Genomic DNA, 19,997 nt, shown 5'->3' with positions numbered 1-19,997 from the left:
TGTCAAACTTAAGAAGCTAAAGAGACATTCAAATAGAGAGGTGTAATAGGCAGTTGGAAATTTGGGACAGGAGAAAAAGTCCCCAAAGCAGGGGAAAAACCAGATTATTGTAGTGTTACTGAACTCAAATCGCTTCAAAAGTGCCTACTAGACAAAGCAAAGACATGACATTCAAGGCTCTCCAGGAGATTAAGGATGGTGACAGATGGAATAGTTAAATAAAAACTCCTCAAAACCCCAAAAGGACAAACACTAACCAGAACAGAAAAAGGAACAAAGCAGAGCATAAATACAACCATGATAATTTAGACCGGGACTATTTCTAACTGAGCCCTACAGAAAAAGAGGAAAACATAGTGACAAAAATAATAAAAAGAAACAGCATGAGTACCAGAAATAGTGTAGATGGGGAAAAGGTAAGACAAATAATGTAAGATATTTTCAGAGATTTACGACTTATTTGAAGCAAGAATCAACCTGGTAAATAAAATTACAAGTACAAAAGCTTGTGAAAATGAAAGTCACAGAAGGAACCGAAGAATTAGTACTTTAAGAGGACTGGGAGTAAATAACATTTCCTTACATCTGTAAGATTTACAAAGGACTTTAGTCACAAAGATCCTCTAAAGCAGGTAGTGCAAATAAAATTATTCACATGGTACAAAGAAACTTAGGACTTAAGAGGTTAAATGATTTGCTCACATTCACACATGTAACAGGTGTCAGAAGCAGAAGGAAGGTAGGTGTGGTTACTCTTTTCCCAGTTTTGCCTTTCAGTAACTCACCCCTTTCCTCTGTGTGACACTTAAATGGGATCCCCACCATGAGCCTGTGAGGTAGATACTGTCACCATGAGATACACACACATGCCTTCCATATATTGTATCTTGTATGCACCTATTTGAATATATTTCCCTCAGCAGAACATGAGCTCCTTGACAGTAGAGACTAATGTTACTTTTTTCCTTATATGTCAATCACAATCTGTGACACAGTAAGCACTTAACGAATGTTTGATGACTGAATGACTAGGAAATTGATGCTAAGAGAAGTGACTTGCCCCTAGTCACAGTTATCATTTGAATGGAATTCTCCCGATGGTTCCAAGTTCCATATAAGAGCCAATGAAGGTAACTGTGTAAAGGAATACTATGATTAGAGCAGTGTGTTAGAAAGCCGACTTGTGCTGTCTTGCCCAGTAGAACTATAAGCAGAGGCTGAAAGCTAGAGAGGCCAATCTAGGTTTAATATAAATAAAAAGTTCCTAACAAGTAGTTAGGCAAAAGTTGAACAGGATGCCTTGGGAAGCAGCAGGTTCTCTTTAATCAGTGACCACTTGTTGGCTACAATATAGAAGCTGAAAGACCACTTAAGAAGTCATTCTAATAGTGCATATAAGAAGGTAATGAGTATCTGAGGTTGAGTAGTTGCAAGAGTTGGGGGCAGATTTGAACATATGGGTCAATCTTTAAGAACGGGCAATCTATTGTCATGATGAGAGAGAGAGAGAGAGAGAGAGAGAGGGAGGGAGGGAGAGAAGACTAAGATTATTAGAAAACCTTCCTTTTTGTATAAATCCTACCAATTCTTCAAGGTCTAATTCAAATCTTTCTTCTTTCAAAAAGCCTTACTATGCCTTTGTGGGCTCATAATAATTTAGCCCCCATATTAAATCAAAGCATGCAATGCCTATATGATTAAAATGCAAATGAACTGTGTGCTGCTTTGTAATGCCTTTTGTGCAAATGGTTTGTATTTTTATTCATTATTAATATATTTATGCCTGACCTCTCTTCCTTTAATTCCTGATGGCACATAATGAATGCCTAAAAAGGGGCTTAATTTTTAAAAATTTGATTTGCTGATCAAATGTAAGAACAAACTTTTGTTGCAATTACAGATGTCCAACACTGATTTGTAAAACAGTGAAATTTCCATCACTGGAGCTAAAGCAATGGTTGGGTGGCTATCTATTAGGGGAGTTCTAAAAGATGTTCCTGAAGACAGAGGGAAGCTATGTGAAAACATGAGGTCTCTTTCAACTACCATGGTTCTAGGTTCTATCTATAAAATACACTGTTTTAAATTACATGTCTTTTAAAATTATTTAGGGAGTACTTGTTACTTATAATGTTCAGTTACTCATAACTATAATGTATGGGTTACACAGAAATCTTTTTAGGGGAGGAAGCAAAGTCTGGCCCTCCCTAAGATTGCATGTATACAGAACTCCCCATGTGGAATAAATAACAAGTCTGTAATTAAATCTCAGAGATTTACCCAGAGCACTGAGAGATTAAATGGCTTGTCCACAGTCATTCAGCTAGCAAGTATCAGAGGCAAGACTTGAAATGAGGTCTTCCTTACTCCAAGGTTGGCCACTATATATACCACAAATGCATGCTGTCTGTCATGTAATCTCTCATTCAGTTAAGTACTCTTTAAAGGATATAGATTCACTCAATTATAAAGTGAATGTATAACTGAAAAGCTTTAAGGTCCACTTTGCATGCTGAATTCTATTTATTTTGTGCACTGATTTATATTCAACAATCAAAGATGAATTTGGGAGCCTGGTGACTTTCCAATAGATTAAGTTTAAAATGTGTGATGAGTCCATCAAGGATAAAATTTGTTTTGGCTGTGGGGACTTGGTATCCTATGCCCGCTGGAAGTCTAGTACCTACCAGCTCCCTTTTGGGTATCTCAAGGTAGTTGTACTGTTGCTTTAAAAAGTAATACCCCAGGGGTGGCTAGGTGGCGCAGTGGATAGAGCACCAGCCCTGGATTCAGGAGTACCTGAGTTCAAATTCGGCCTCAGACATTTGACACTTACTAGCTGTGTGACCTTGGGCAAGTCACTTAACCCCCATTGCCCCGCAAAAACAAAACAAAACAAAACAAAAAAAAGTAATACCCCAAAGCACAGCAAAGGAGATTTCTCAAATATTTTTAGCATGGTAACTAGAAGCAAAATGATTTCAGGAGAACCTAAGAACTTCAAATGCAAAGTACCACAATAGCATTGCTTACCACCTAAGCACTGTACGGCAAGTTACTCTGTACTGAATTTGATAAACATGAGGGGTACCTTATATCAAGATGGGATCATTCTGGTTGCATATTTTTAAGTTAAAAAACCCTTCAAGCTGGATTCCGGGATTAGCATACAGGAAATATCAATGATAAATCTCAGCACATAGGCAGAACCCTTGACAAAATGTATTAACTTTCACAAATTTCTGTCAGTAAAAAAAATACATAACTTCTATATACTGCTAAACAAAAGTGAACCATTTACCTTAATGAAGTAGTAAAATTAATTACATTTTCATTACAGCTCAAACATATTACAATATTTGATTCTGGTATCAGGCAAGACTGTCTTTCTGGTATTTTGTATTTAATCTAATATTCTAGATTGTTCTACAAGTGTTATCTCCTAAATAAAATTTAAGTTCTTTGAAAGCATGGGCTGTCATACTTCATTTACATACTCTACAATACTAAGCATACAGGAGATACTCAATAAATTGACTTTGAAGTGAGCAGAACAATTTGGAGATGACCTTTAAGCTGACTCCTATTCATCCTAAAAAAGCAAGATTACTCAAAAGAAGTCACTGTCCAATAATATGTCTAAACTTGCAAAACAAAACTTGCTTTTTTCCCTAGCATATTAATTCCATGAAACTTACCTTTCAGTGCTCTCTTCTACTGTATCTTGCATCTTGGTGGAGAGTTCTGTAATGTTTATTTTGTCACTTTTTTCATCTTCTTCTAACCCCACCCTATTTCCATTGTACTTTCCAGTAATTATTTTAGTTGGATGAGGTGGTGAATGCTCATAGTTAGGTGCCTCGTCTTCATTGGACAGTTCTTTCCACTGCTTCTATAGGGGGAGAAAAGTACAACATGGTAGTTATTAAAATATTTCATCTTTAGTACAAAGTGCTTTCCACCATTTCTTCTTTTTTTTTTTGGTGAGGGAATTGGAGTTAAGTGACTTGCCCAGGGTCACACAGCTAGTAAGTGTCAAGTTTCTGAAGCCAGATTTGAACTCAGGTACTCCTGACTCCAGGGCCGGTGCTCTATCCACTGTGCCACCTAGCTGCCTCCTTTCCACCATTTCTAAATGGGAAGAAAAGTGCAACATGGCATCTAAAAAAATTTCTGTTTAATGTTTCATAAAGTAGAATATTAATCATTTTATAATTTAAAATACCTCACTAATTTTATAATAATCAAGAGTTAGCAACACTTCCCTCTTTTTAAAAGCCATTTGTCTTAAAAAGAATTATTCTATAATCTCACAATAGCACTTAGAGAAGTGTTTAGAGTTAGTATCTATATCCAGTTCATGTTCTTTTGTCTAAGAGAATTTTGTTATTGAAGTACTAAAGCAAATCCCCATTTTCTAGTGGTAATGAAAATGGAATATTGGGTATGATCTGGTTCCTGATCATACTACAGAGTACAGTGTGGTGATGGATCATCTGCCAGTTTCTTAAATTAAATGTGCTTCTGCCTGGTCTGCATTACATGGCACTTGAACTCAAGTTGAAGCCTATGCTTCAACTGGGAAAAATTCCCATAATATTCCCAGACCCCAACAGCTGACAATAGGGAGCAACATTCATTGCCCCCTAGCCATGTGATTTTGAGCAAGTAACCACATACATTATCTCAATGGCCCAAGAAACTCTAAGAGATACAATCTGTTGACATCCATCAGTCAAAGGGTTTCCATGCCAAATGTTTCCCATAACCACAAAATAACAGATCTATATATTTTTTAAAAAGTTTTTCTAGTTTTAACAATCCATTTTTTCCTTAAAGCAAATTTCAGCTCAGTGTATGTCTAAAATACTACAAATTGTTTATTAAAAATGAAGATTTTGGGGGCAGCTAGGTGGCGCAGTGGATAGAGCACCGGCCCTGGAGTCAGGAGTACCTGAATTCAAATCCGGCCTCAGACACTTAACACTTACTAGCTGTGTGACCCTCAGCAAGTCACTTAACCCCAATTGCCTCACTAAAAAAAAATAAAAATGAAGCTTTCCCCCTCAAATCTGAGGTACCACCTCATACCTATAAGAGTGACTAATATGCCAAAAAAAGGAAAATGTTGAATGTTAGAGGGGATATGGGAAAACTGGCATGCTAATCTACTGTTGGTGGAGTTGTGAATGCATCCAACCATTTTGGAGAACAATTTGGAACTATGCCCAGAAGGCTATAAAACTGTGGATATCCTTCGATCTAGAAATATCACTGCTAGGTTTATATCCCAAATATATCCCCAAAAAGAAAAAAGCCCTATTTGTACAAAAATATTTACAGCAACTCTTTTTGTAGTGGCTAAGAACTGGAAACCAAAGGGATACCTATCATTTGGGGAATGGCTAAACAAGCTGTGGTATAAGATTGTAATGGAATAGTATTGTGTTATAAGAAATGACAAGCAAGATGACTTCAGAAAGGCCTGGAAAGACTTATATGAACCAATATATAGTGAAGTGAGAAGAACCAGGAAAATGTTGTGCACAGTGACAGGAATATTGTTTGATGAAGAACTGTGAATGACATAACTGTTCTTAGTGATATAATGATCTAAGACAATCCCAAAGGACTAATGATGAAGCATACTATTTACCATCAAAGAACTGATACTGATTGAACACAGACTGAAGCATGCTATGTTTTCACTTTCTTTCATTTTATACAAAACAACTAATATGGTTATATATGTATGTATGTATGGGGTTTTTTTGGTGAGGCAATTGGGGTTAAGTGACTTGCCCAGGGCCACACAGCTAGTAAATGTTAAGTGTCTGAGGCCGGATTTGAACTCAGGTCCTCCCTCCTGAATCCAGGGCCGGCGCTCTATCCACTGCGCCACCTAGCTGCTCCTAATTTGTGGTTTTTTTTGTTTTTTGTTTTTGTTTTTTGCAGGGCAAAGAGGGTTAAGTGACTTGCCCAGGGTCACACAGCTAGTAAGTGTCAAGTGTCTGAGGCTGCATTTGAACTCAGGTACTCCTGAATCCAGGGCTGATGCTTTACCACTGCGCCCTCTAGCTGCCCCTGGTAATATTTTACATAATTGCACATGTATAACCTATATCTGATTGCTTACCACCTCAAGGAGGGGAAAAGAGAGGGGTGAGAGGGAAAGATAGGATTTGGAACTGAAAACTTTAAATAAAAATGTTTATCTTTTTAAAATGAAGGGGTTTTTGGGGCAGCTCAGTGGCACAGTGGACAAAGCACTGGCCCTGAATTCAGGAAGACCTGAGTTCAAATCCAGCCTCAAATACTTGACACTTACTAGCTGTGTGACCCTGGGTAAGTCACTTAACCCTCACTGCCCTGCAAAAAACCCAAACAAACCAAAAAACCAAACAAACCAAACCAAACCAAACCAAACCAAACCACCAAAACCCAAATAAAATGAAGGGGTTTTTTTTTGGTCTCATATTATGGTGTGAAAGTGGAGAATTTTTGACGCTCATGATATAAGAATTCAAGTTCTGACAAGTTCTATTATATTGGAAAGGCTTTGAATATAGACTTAGCAACAGATTTAAGTTTGCTTTCCAAGGAAAAATTCATCACCAGCAAGCTGATTATTTAGTAAAATATTTTTTGGCTATGGCCACACATGAAACAAAGAAAAATATAAAATATCCTTTAGCTCTATATGACCTTTTAATGCTTCTATAGATAATGTCTAATAGTAACACAAGTTTCAGGCTGTTTAAACATTAACTAATCAATTAGGCTGTTCTGATAGCTATATTCAGTGACAATAAACAGACATATTACTGGAAGATCTAAAGTACATTAATCTTTTTTTGTTGTTTTTGTTTTTTGGTGGGGCAATTGGGGTTAATAAAGTGTATTAATCTTAACAGTTTCTCTATAAAATGAAATCAGAAAGAATTGCAGCTATCTGAAAGAATGGCTCACAAGTTCTTCTCAAAAAGTGTCAATTAAAGGAACTGGTGGAGTTGGTTTTATTGTACATCCAAAGGCAAAAAGAAAACAGTATTTCATGGAATATCTGGTCATCTTGTATTGTAAATATTAAGTATCTGCAGACACTGCTATGAAAATTATTTTAACTGTATATCAACATCCGTATTACATAGTAAAAAGAAAGAGAAATTCTATAAAGAAACTGTTAAGACCATAAAATTAAATGAAAAAATACACTGACACTCAATGACTTCAGTAATTCTGTAAACCTTAAAACAGTACATAAAAATGAGATATAATAAGAGTGAAGCTTGGGATTTTTGTTGTTTTTCAGGAGTCTGAGACTCTTTATGACCCTATCTGGGGTTTTCTTGGCAAAAATAGTGGAGGGGTTGGCCATTTCCTTCTCCATTTCATTTTACAGATGAGGAAACTGAGGCAAACAGGGTAAGTGACTCGCCTAGGGTCACATGGCTAGATGAGTCTTTCTGACTCCAGGCCTAGCACTCTATCCCCTGTGCCATGTAGCCACCCTAATACAATTACTGAAGAATAAAAAGGATAACATTATAATGTCTTCTGATGTGAACAAAGTCTGTCATATACTAGATTGCCAAAGCTATATGTATAAGTTTTGTAATGATTGGAATGACACCACCTGCTGGAGACTTACTGTAGGAAAGCTCCACCATGAGAAGGCATCTGAGGGCAAGCCATGTGGCTTTTCTTTGGCGTCAGGAAGTGACATTTGCTTGTGGGAGGAAGAAGGGGTGAGGCTGGCTCTTTCACTCTCTTTCCTCAGGACTCTGGTGGAGAGCTGAGCTAAAAAATGCGCTCTCCCTTTGATAGATAGATGAATCTAGGCCTTTCTCTCTTCACCAAATTCTTACTCTCCTTAATAAATGCTTAAAAGTCTAACTCTTGCTAAAGCTTCTAATTTATTGGCGACCACTCATTAGATATTTTAGACAGACTGGCTAGAATTTTAGCCCCTTACAGTTTGGATATGATAAATTTGCAATATAAGGTAAAGGCCTGGCCTAAATCCAGGTATCCCTAACATTGAATATGGTTCTCCCAGTCTGACTTATCAACTAAGAAGAGTATCTGAACCATCTGCACTTCTCAAGAAAGCTATATAAAATGTAACAATTGGTAATGTCCAGTTGTAGACTATCAACATTAAAATTATAGAACCAAGGCAGTCATTACAATTTTCACAACCCCTCTCTATTCTATAGAACAATCACTGCTCTCCTGAACTATTGCAATAGCCTCCCAGTTTGGTGTCTGTCTCAAGTCTCTCCAAGTGATTTTTCTAAAGTGCATACCTAACCATGTCACTCCCCCTACTTAAGAAACTCCAATGGCTCATCATTAGCTCAATGTCAAATAAGCTCCACGGTTTAAATCGGATAGCTTTTCACAGCCTAGTTCCAAACCAACTTTCCAACCTCAGTATACATCACTTACCACACTGACATTCCAGCCAAACTGGCATTCTTATTGCTCTTCCCACAAGACATTCCAGGTTCTGTACCTTTGTAATGGGGAAGGGGGGGCAGGGTCCTTCAATGTCTGCAATGCATTTTCCCTTCACTCTCACACCTTAGAATTCCACTTCCTTCAACACTTTCAAGTGGTCCTTTCTGCACATTTTTTCCTAATCTCCCTATTTAACTTATGTTTATTTTGTATACATCTCTCTCTCTCTCTCACACGCACACACGCACAGGCCATGTTTTCTTCCCCAATATGATGTAAGTTCTTTGAAGAAAAGGACTGTTTCTTCTTTTAATTTGTATCCTCAAAGGCCAAAATAGTTCATGACACATGGTAGGTATTTAATATCTGCTCATAGGCTGATTATTAACAGGATGTTTTAGTTTAAACTGATGAAGTTATTAGTTACTCTTACAACTTATGGTTTCTTAGGTTTGCTTGAAAAGGAAAATAATTCTTCTCCAAAGAGTATCTTTTTTGATAGTATGAGGATAAGAGCCATATTTTAAATTTTAAACTGGGTCACTGTCTGTTAACATACAATGATGTGTAAGTAACATAAGCAACAATAATGTTTCTTACAGGAACACAGTCTGTTTCCTCTGCATCATTTTTTGCTAAGGTAATAAAAACTACATAAACAAGATTTATGTTATTAGATGAAAAAGTGCTATGTATTTCAGGGAGTCCCACATACAAAATTCTAATACCATAATATCTGCTGTGTAGGTCATTATACAGTTAACGATTCATAACCATATCTTGTATAACTCAAATTTATTATAAAACGGGCATTGCCTTTGTGTTCCCAGTGCTTAGCAAGTTTGAGCTTAATAGAGCTCACTGACTGACTACTACAAATGTTTTCCCATCACTCAGACTCACTGGTGAGGAAGCAGTGAAAACATGGAGATAGGAGAACAAGAAAACAAATAGCTATTTACATTTGGCTGAGTAAGGTACCCGATAAGAATGCTAAATAGTTCCCAGAATTCACATGGGTAAATCTGAGGTATTATTTTACCCCTCACTGAAGCTTTGCTTTCTACTTGGACAAAAGTAAAAAATGCCAGTAAGAGACAATTTATACCAGAAATAAAATCTCATTGGACCAATTCCCAGAATACAGAACAAATTTTAAGTCTGTCATCAAGAAAAGGAGTACCAAGTAAGAAAATGATGAACTGGAACATTTAATCTTAGTAAAGAATGTGTAAAAATCTGGAGTTTAAGAACTGCTATTTATTTGAAGGAAAAGCAGCTATAGAATACAACTATGCCAAAAAGAAGCTTGCTTGATTTGGACACTGCTGGTTTGTGAAGCCAAGATAGTAAAGCTTTACAATCCAACTGAAAGTCTCTTTTTGAAGGTGTTGCAGTGCTGTCATCTGGATCAGTGGTTCTCAAAGTGTGGTCTGGGGACTATGACCTTGGGCCCTTTCCTCCCTCCAATTCCAGAGAGTGGACAGTAGAGAGTTCCTACTTCACTTTCTATTTAAGAAGGATGCCCACAGAATTCACTTCATTATTTCCCAACCAGCTATTAGACTTCACCGTGCCCCCATGCCGAGGACCTTCCCCCCAAGCTGCCTTTAAATTTCTTTTTATGTGTTATCTTCTCCAGTAGACTGGGAGCTCCATGAGGGCCAGGACCTGGCAAAAACCAGGGGCTGAATATATGTTTATTGACTGACATGACTGATAGAAGGAGTCCCTGAGACCCTTTAAGGGAGTCAGTCCCATGAAGTTGAAACTATTTTCATAATAACTGTAATGACTGGAATGATGCCCCCTGCTGGAGACTTACTGTAGAAGAGTTCTGCCCATGAAGCGAAGGTCTTTGAGGGCAAGACCAGGAGTCTTTTCTTTGGCGTCAGGAAGTGATGCGGGCTAGTGGGAGGAGGAAGGAAGAGACTGGCGCTCACTCTCACTCTCTTGCCTTTGGACTCTGGTGAAGAGCGGAGCTAGAAATGTGCTCTCCCTTTAATAGATAGGAATCTAGGCCTTTCTCTCTCTTTACCAAATTCTTATTCTCCTTAATAAATACTTAAAAGTCTAACTCTTGCTAAAGCTTATAATTTATTGGCAATCACTCATTAAATATGTTAGACAGTTTAGCTAGAATTTTAGCCCTTAACATACCAAAGCTGTTTTAATTTCTAATATGGTAAATATCAGTAGATATAACCCACATAAACAAAAGGTCAATGGGGAAGTCCTCAAGTCCTAAGATCAAAAAGTTCTTTAAAAAAAAATATTTTTTTTTAAATCAAAAAGTTCTAAGAATTGTAGAGCTGCATAATTTACCTGAGAGTATTGAAAGTCATGGACTAAACGGAGTTAGTGACACCAACTACCAGTTCAGGTCACAACTAAGAATGACCTAGATTTATCCAGGTAGGCCAAGGTCCTCATCACAGAGGCTTCTCTAAAGGAAATGTCCCTATTTTAATCCTCCTCCCCCATACACATTTGAGAAGTTAGACTACCAATTAGTATGTGTACAACCAAAAAAGGATATATTCTCTGAGAATTCTCAGATCCTTCGGAACCAACATTTATCTCAATTTCCCCTACAGATAGAACCAAATAAAACCATACACAATAATAGAATTGTCTATTTCTCCAAGTTGGTGTTTATGAGATGAGGGAAAACAAGTACCTTGGAATGGGAATTACTAATTTCATATGACAATATAAATAGATTTCAAGTAAAAAATTCAGAAAGACCAAAGGATGTCCTTGGCATCTCCAAAATTGGAGAAAAAGGGGGAAGAAAGGATGAGTTTCAAGATATGCTAATTTTATGGGCAAACCAGTCATACAATCACACATATATTTCTAAATTACAAATGACAAGAAGGAAATAAGGGAGAGCAGGGAAGGCAACAAGCAAGGAGGGGAGGGACACCTGCCACGATTGGGTCCTGAGGAATGCGTCTCAAACAAGGCTGATGAAAGTTACTCTGTTACAGTTGAGGGTTGTATATATATCACAAAGTAGGGAAAACTACTATGCTTTTCCCCAAAGCACTTAACTTATTAGATCAGATAACACTGTGAATTTGATGTAGCTTTTCAGATTCCCACTAACCAGGCAATTAAGTCATAAAAGGGTAAGTGATCTTCCTGGTCACTTCTTTTATACACATATTTGTTCTTAATTATCTATGAATAGATTATCCACCTTGTTTAGAATCTGAAGGGGCTACAGATCATATCTAGTCCAATTTTTCCTGAACAAGAATCTCTTCTCTAACATACCCAACAATAATTATCCAGTCTGCATAAGGATCACCAGGGTCAGGGAATCTGTTACTTACAAGGGCAGCCCATTGTGCTTTTGTATAATTCCATACGGTACAGTGGATAGAGTGCTGGACCTGGAACCAGGAAGATTCATCTTCCTGAATTCAAATCAGGCCCCATACACCCACCAGTTGTGTGACCCTGGGTAAGTCATTTAACCCTGCCTGCCTTTATTTATCAATGTGTAAAATGAGCTGGAGAAGGAAATGGCAAACCACTCCAGTATCTTTGCTAAGAAAACTCCAAATACGGTCACAAAGAGTCAGAAATGACTGAAGAACTGTTGAACTCTTAAGAATTTTCCCTTTATATAAAGCCTAAATCTACCTCCGTAATTTCTCCCCAGTGATGTTATCTTATCCCTGTGGAGTCAAAGCAGACTAAGTCTAATCCCCTTTCCACAGGATACTCCTTTAAATACTTCTTGAAGATAGTTGGGGGGCGTTCTCTTCTCCAGGGCAAATATCCCCAGTATCCTCACTCATCTCCCAGCAGTCCACAGTACTCTGGCTGTGGGGTCTGACCAGGGCAAAATGAAACAAGACGATCACCTTCATACAAATGGATCCAAGGTGTCTCTCAATATCGTCTAAGATAGCATTAAAATTGTTTGCAAGTATGGAAGAGAACGGAACATAAAAAAGCTAAAGAGAAACGTCAGGCCAATCTGGCTTGGTGGCACAACTATTTTACTAACAGTTCAAGTAGATGAGGAAGAAGTATCTGAGGTAAAGGAAAATAAAATATAATAGTTAAGCATTTTATTTCATGTTCAACATAAATTGCTAGCTTCATTTAATTCCTTCAGACACAAGGGTTAGACTAATTTTCTCAAATAAACCCTTTCCCACTCCCATTCTACTATGTATATAGGGACATATAAGCCGGCATGTACTAGATATGCCTCCCTACATGAAAAATTAGTAGTTGTCAATCAATTTCAAGCCTCTAATTCTAAGAAAGCATTTAATTTTTGATTGTTCTATTACATTCTTTTTCTACCTACCTGATTTTAGGGGAAAGACGTAGCTTTTGTATGTACTGGTAAAAATGCTATGCAAACACGATGAATGAAATTGGTTAACCCAGTGTTTCTCTTCAGATACCATTTCCCCTTAACACTATTTTTAAAAGTTTAAAATGCCTAGTAATTTATAGCACATATTCAATGAAGAATGTTAGTCTATCCTAACCAAAAGGCAAATATAAAAACAGAAACTATAACATTTATAAATGAGGGAAGGGAAGTAGGAAATAAGCATTCACATAGCACTTACTATATGCCACGCACTATGTTAACATTTTAAAAATCCCTCATTTGATCTTCACAATAACCCTATGAGGAAGATGTTATTGTTCCCATTTTAGTTGAGAAAACTGATGCAAACAGAAGGTAAATGGCTTGCCTCACATAGCTACTAAGTGTTTGAGGTCAATCTAAACTCAGATCTTCCTGACTCCAGGCCCAGTACTCCAGACACTGTGTTACCAGCTGCCTGAAAACTGCTTTTCTGCTTCAATTAAGTTACACAGAGTATACCTTTGCATAATTCTATTAATCCTAACTAAAAGAAGCATGGTGAAATATTATAGGTCCTGGAGATCTGGGTTTTAGCCCTAAATCTGTCACTAAATAGTTGGGTGACCTTGGGCAAATCACTTAACTTCTCGGTTTCATTTCCTCATTTGTGTGTAATATGAGGAAGTTGGACTAGTTGATTTACGTTTCTTACAGCTCCAGCTTCCCCAATTGCTATGATACACATAATTTGAGTTAGCAGATACTATATAACATTCAGTGTAACAGATAGTCTGGTGGTAAACCTTTAAAGAGGGTTTAATAAGCATTCCCCATGTGACTGGTAATCATGAAAAACAGTAAGCCAGTTTATGGTTTCACAGTGTAGGAAATTTATCAGATTAGAGTGACACCTAATATTTTCAAGGTCAGGATTCAATGCAAAAAATATAAGGATTTGATGAGTGATTCTGTTTGCTTATTTCACTTTAGTATATATTAAGTATCCTAATACATAGCAAAAAAATATCTTTCAACAACCAGTTATCCAACTGAGTTGTAATAATAGTATCCAGGTGAAACCATTGTTATTATCAGCATGACTAATGATAAACTAAAGTTCTATCCACCCTTCAAAAAAAAAAAAATCCCACACCTGAACTAGCATTCAATTAGTTTTACTAAGTATCTGTGACAAAATATAATGCATATTCTAAACAATTATTTTGTAAATTTTGCTTTAAAAAGGAGCACAAACTAACAACCCTGCTGAAGTAATTTAACTCTGAAACAAAGCACTATGTTTATATAATCATTATAACAGTTTCTTTTTTTTAAAAACAAGTCAAAGATACCAATACTACAGAGGAAGGAATATAAAGCTGAGTTGAGTTCCCCATTAGTATGCAATGGCATCATAAGATTTGAGATTTTTGGTTTTAATAAAAAAAGCTATGCTTGGGGTGGGGTGAGAGAACAGCAATATGCTTCTTGTATTATTATACTGTAGTAATGCTATTAAGGTATAACTATCTTATACATCTCTATTTAAACAGATATATAGTATTATTTTTGTCTATAAAAGTTTACCTGTATATTTGAATCTCCCATTATATATTTTGCTCCTTCTATTACAGCCATATATGAAAATCTTAGTTGATCTGGAGTCTGAATAAGTCCCATTCGATATTTTCTCATATTCAGTAATACTTGCTTAATATCAACAGAAAAAGGATCATCTCTTTTTTCCATCTGCAAAGAAAGTTAACATATTTTTGAGGTTATTACTATTGATAGAAATCAGAAGCTTAGTAACATGAACAGGGCCATATAGTTCAAATTATCTCCTACTGGTAATTTCTTAGATTTCAAGCTCCTCTGGGTAATTTTAGGAATCTTTTTTTTTTGGGGGGGGGGGGGCGCAGGACAATGAGGGTTAAGTGACTTGCCCAGGGTCACACGGCTAGTAGGTGTCAAGTGTCTGAGGCCAGATTTGAATTCAGGGCCTCCTGAATCCAGGGCCAGTGCTTTATCCACTGCACCACCTAGCTGCCCCCAATTTTACAAATCAGCCTCAGAGCTGGAAAGAAAGGATTTCTCAAGGTGAAGAATAAATTAAAGTAGATTTTCTTTTACAACAGCCACCAGTGGTTATTAGTGTTTAAGTAAAGGTTCATGTTGTTGATAGTTCTACTAATTCTATGCATGGTATGTCACACACAACATAGAACACACACAGAATTAGCAAGCTAACTAAAATAGCTTCAATCGAGACAAATTCACAAAAATTTGATCAGCATTTTTATATAATACTAAGAAATGAGAAAATGATCAAAAGGGAGATTCTACTCAAAATAACTATAAAACGTATGTGAGTATCACCATTGAGATACAAAAGTATATACATGATAGAAATAAATTTATAGAGAATTAGGGCTATAAATGAAACAACTATACTGTAGGAGTTAAGGAGGAAATGAGAAGAAAGATATTGCCCATTCTTTATATAAATGGTGAATTTACTAATGAAAGGAAGAAATCAGACAGAAGACTGTAGTATGCTTAAATGAGAAGGTAAAATGATAGTATGAAAATAAAAATCAATAAAAATTGTTCTTTAAAAATAGAGAAGGGAAGGAATGGAGAGGGACAGATGCATATTCAACATCTATGAATACTATGATCTTCAGAAATAAAATCTAAACTCAAACCTAAACATAGAAATAAAATCCAAATCAAATGAAACAAACAGTATATTAAACAATTAAGCAAACAGTGTATTTTAAAAAGCACTTACCAGGACAAGACAGGTATCAACTAATGAAAATGTGCCAGACCGGCCAATGCCTGCACTACAATGAATTATTGAAGGTCCATATTCAGCATTCAGGGAACCAGATTCTCGAACTTTAAATAAGAAGTTGAGGAATGAAGCTGGTGATTCAGGGACTCCAAAATCTGGCCATGTAGTATAATGAAAGTGAGATATTATCCTGGTCTCACCACTCTACAATATGAAAATTAAAGGGGGGGATGTGTGTTAGTTTGTCTGATTTGTATATTAAAACTGTTTTTTGACAAAGATAAAGTATGTCATAGATGCTGTGATCTAGGACAAATCAACTATTCTCTCTGGGCCTGGGTTCTTCATATGTAAAATGAGGCTAAAATAGATAATAATTCAAAGTCTCTTCTGCCCTAAAATTCTGATTTCCATTCTTAACACACTGGTTTTAATTTTTATAACTAAATTATTTGAACCCTAAATTTCCCATTTGGGATGTAATCAACTAATTGTTTCTAAATTGTGTATGTGGGAAACCTTCTGAGAAATAACTATTTCCAAGTGTATCACTATTCCAAAAAATAATAACAAAAGAGATTCTCCATAATAAGTGATAAGATGAAAGCAGGATAGCTCCCTTTGTCAAAATAATTAAAAAAAACAGTTCCTTGAAACTTAACCTGCCAGTGTTTATGCTTTTACCACAACTACAGGAAGCTTGAAAGAAACAAGTGACAAAATTACAAATCCAGAAATAAGCTAGGGAGTATAGAATTTTTTAAAATGATTAACTGAAAACTTTTATCTTATTCATGATATCTTTTAGAGAAGATAACTTTCAAGACTTTTAAGAAACAGTGATTGAAATGGACTGAATTATTTGTTTTCTAAAAGGGTCTCTCAAATTACCCTTACTGATTTTAAAAAAACAAACTTTCAATTTCTTCATGCTAAGTTAAACTTAATAAATATAATTGTAAACTAGATATTTGCACTTTTCCATTCCTTCCCTATACATATACATGCGGATTCTAAAAGAAAATTACTTTCAAATTCCTACAATTTTTACTAGAACTCCAATTATATGGCAAAAACGGACATATCTGTATTTATTTTTCTGGTCAAAGACCCATGGGTCTTGGAGTTATTTGACTTATTCCTTCCCTTCAATACTGCCTGACAAGCCAATCATCACTTGTAAAGACCTGGGCTCAAATGTCAGTTCCAGATATGCATATCGATAGACAAGCGACCACTGATTGTTCAGCTTAGCCGTTTTTCATCCACTTGGTTTTTAGTGTGTAGTGCTATGAATATCACTCAGGAGTCAATTGCAAATATATGAGTGGGATTTTTTTTTTTTTTTTAGCGAGGCAATTGGGGTTAAGTGACTTGCCCAGGGCCATACAGCTAGTAAGTGTTAAGTGTCTGAGGCTGGATTTGAACTCAGGCACTCCTGACTCCAGGGCTGGTGCTCTATCCATTGCACCACCTAGCTGCCCCAATTGCAAATATATGGAGGACTTCACCAACAATAGAGGACCCCTCTCTAAATTTTGTGCTTGATTTCCAACACAATAATCATGAATATTTTTTGAACCTAGTTTTCCCTATTTCAGGCTTTACTTGATCAGAAGGTTTCAACTTACAATTTATAAAGAAGCATTTATTTAAACACCTACTATGTGTGAGCACTGTGGTCTAAGGACAAAAATGAAGCTTTATATATATATATATATATATATTGCCTTTATAAGGAGCTCACATCCTATCATGAGAGACAAGATGTATACAAATAAGTACACACACACACACACAAATAAGTGTACACACACACACACACACACACGATAGATACAAGCTAAATTTGGGAGGAAAGGGTGCTAGCAATTTGAAGACATCAGGGTTTTTTTAGAAGTTGTAGCTCAAACACAATTTTGAAGGTAACAAAGGATTCTAGGAGGTGGAGGTAGGTGAAAGTGAATTCCAGGAATGCAGGACATTCAATGCAAAGGCATAAAGGCAGGAGATGGTATATCATGTATAAGGGACAACAAGACAATAGAGTACAGGAAGAAGAGCAATTTTGACTGGAAAGACAGATGAATCACTTTGTAAAGGTAATGAATGCTGAGCCTCTAGAGTTTATTGGGAAGGTAGAAACATGGCTAGACCTAAACTTCAAGAAAATTGTTTTGGCTGCTGTGCATTGTGCTGGGTTGGAGTGGGGAGAGACTTGAAGCAAAGAAGCCAATTAGAAAACTGCTACAATCATCTGGGCTGGAGGCAGAGAACTTGGCTTATAGTAATACCTATACGTAAAGAAGGTGCTTGACTTGAGATGTCACAGAGGTAAAAATGACAAGATTTGGCAACTGAAAAGTGGAGCAGGTCAGAGTAAGGGGCCAAAGACCCTGAGCATGAGAACTTAGGTGACTGAAAGATGATGCCACCTGTGACAGATCAGGGAAATTAGGAAGAGGGGTGAGTTTTGGGAGAAGAAAGATGTGTTGTTTTAGACATGTTGAGTTTGAGATGTTTATAAGAAACACACACACAGAGAGTAATGTATAAATGTAGTCCAGGAGCAAGACAAAGGAAACACACATACATATATGAGTGTACATGTGTACACATGCATTTATAGACATACATATACATACACAATATACCTATATGTGCACATATGTATATACGTATGTGTGTATATGTATAAGTCATTCCAAGGAAACTAATGAGGTCATCAAGGAGCAGGAAAAGCAGATTTCCTACAGAATCATGGTGACAAAGATGATGATCAAAGAAGACTGAATAGTGACCAAACAAATATGAAAACAGACAGAAGTCTGAAAAGACAGAGAAAAGTAAGTATCTAAGAGGAGATAATAGTATCTGAGACTGCATTTGAACTCAGATCCTTCTGAATCCAAGGCCGGTGTTTTATCTACTGTGCCACCTAGCTGCCTCCCTTAGCTGCCTTTTTGAGGGGTCTTTCACATCTTTGGTTATCCTCTCCCAACATGTTTCAATGAAACTTAATACTGTATACTTAGTCTAGTTCAGCACTTTTTCTCATCTTTAGTTTCCTTAATGTCATTTCAACTTCCTCTGTTAGCACATGCAAATGTCAGTACATTCAAATGTCACTCAACTATCATCAAAGAAGTTCCTGACAAATCTTTTCTTCCCTTAGTTTTTGCCTCCCATAGAAGTTCATCATTAATTGTCCTTAGGATGGCTTTGCTAACTGGGGCCTGTTAACTGAGGTGTTTTGTAAGGCAGTATTTCTCATAACCTTCCACCATACTCCTGCATGAGATTTTAGAACAGCTGTTTCCAGTGTTTGCCATCTTTCCCCACTTTGGCAAGTAAGGTAAGTGTTGGCTGATTAATGTAGTTTGGGGGCTCTTTTCATTTCCTCATTGTGGCAATTGATTTCTATCAGTTAAATTTTTATGTGAACTTGTTATAATCAGCATTGTTCTTGCCTCATGAATTTCCCATTTTTCAGGATCAATAATTCATTTAAATAAGTGAAGTGAGTTGTTTTAATGGTATAAGGAATCCTTTCTCATTTTTATTCTTTCTTCTACCCGGTTTTCATTTTGTTGTTGTTTTAACAAGTTGGTGGTCTGAATGTACAAAGACAACTGATTCAGGAATAAATGCTTTATCACCCCTCCCCCCCAATTTCTTGTCTGATAATCAAGTATATTTTTTGTGATGTTACTCAATGCTTCATTTTCCGAATTTTTTTTTGAAGCAAGTATTAATAATGCATTGGGGGAAACTTCTATATAGTTTACAAATCTTTGGCTTCTCTCAATCTTTACTCCTGAAACATATTTTCTAGGAAATTTATTGCTGTTCTCACATATTTCTAACTCTTGGATTAAGTCATTAACAATATTTGCTGATTCAATATGGAGGATATTAAGTTCTTAAATTTAAAAAATTGAGTATTAGTTTAAGGATCAACAGAAGCATTTCAATATACAAAGAATGAGATATAATACTGTGTATGAAACCAAAACTACTTGTTGTAGCTTATTTTTTTAAGCATATATTAACGTGTTAACAAAATTGTACTGTTTGTGCCTTCTAAAACTTTCTTCTATACTGCTCCACTCACTTCTCATCACTATCACTAGCCATTAACTTATCTTTCCCCCAAAGGAAGCTCTCTCTCAATAAGCACAGTTAACACATCAAGGGATTGGCTGTATCTGAAAACATGTCTAAATTTGCCCCTCTAGTCTTTCTCTTCTTTGTCAAGAAGCAGGTGTGCTTTATCAGTTTTTGAAGGCATGATGACTTACTGCCCTGAAATCTTTCCTATTAGTCATTTCCCGACAGTATAATAATATTCCATTATATTTGTATACCAAAATTTGTCCAGGCATT

The 19,997-nt window shown here is 36.4% G+C and overlaps 1 protein-coding gene across 1 annotated transcript in view; it reads right to left on the bottom strand.

The window, feature by feature from the left end:
* PTPN2 (protein tyrosine phosphatase non-receptor type 2) overlaps positions 1-19,997 on the bottom strand; it is a 97,703-nt gene that overhangs the window by 13,672 nt on the left and 64,034 nt on the right. Inside the window, 3 exon segments of the mRNA XM_043975271.1 lie at positions 3,699-3,892; positions 14,399-14,560; positions 15,606-15,815. Coding sequence (XP_043831206.1) covers positions 3,699-3,892; positions 14,399-14,560; positions 15,606-15,815 — 566 coding nt within the window.

The sequence above is a fragment of the Dromiciops gliroides genome, chromosome 1 (assembly GCF_019393635.1).
Source record: "Dromiciops gliroides isolate mDroGli1 chromosome 1, mDroGli1.pri, whole genome shotgun sequence".
NCBI lineage: Eukaryota > Metazoa > Chordata > Mammalia > Microbiotheria > Microbiotheriidae > Dromiciops > Dromiciops gliroides.
Note: the sequence above shows the minus strand (reverse complement) of the source record. Positions and strands in the feature narration are given on the sequence as shown.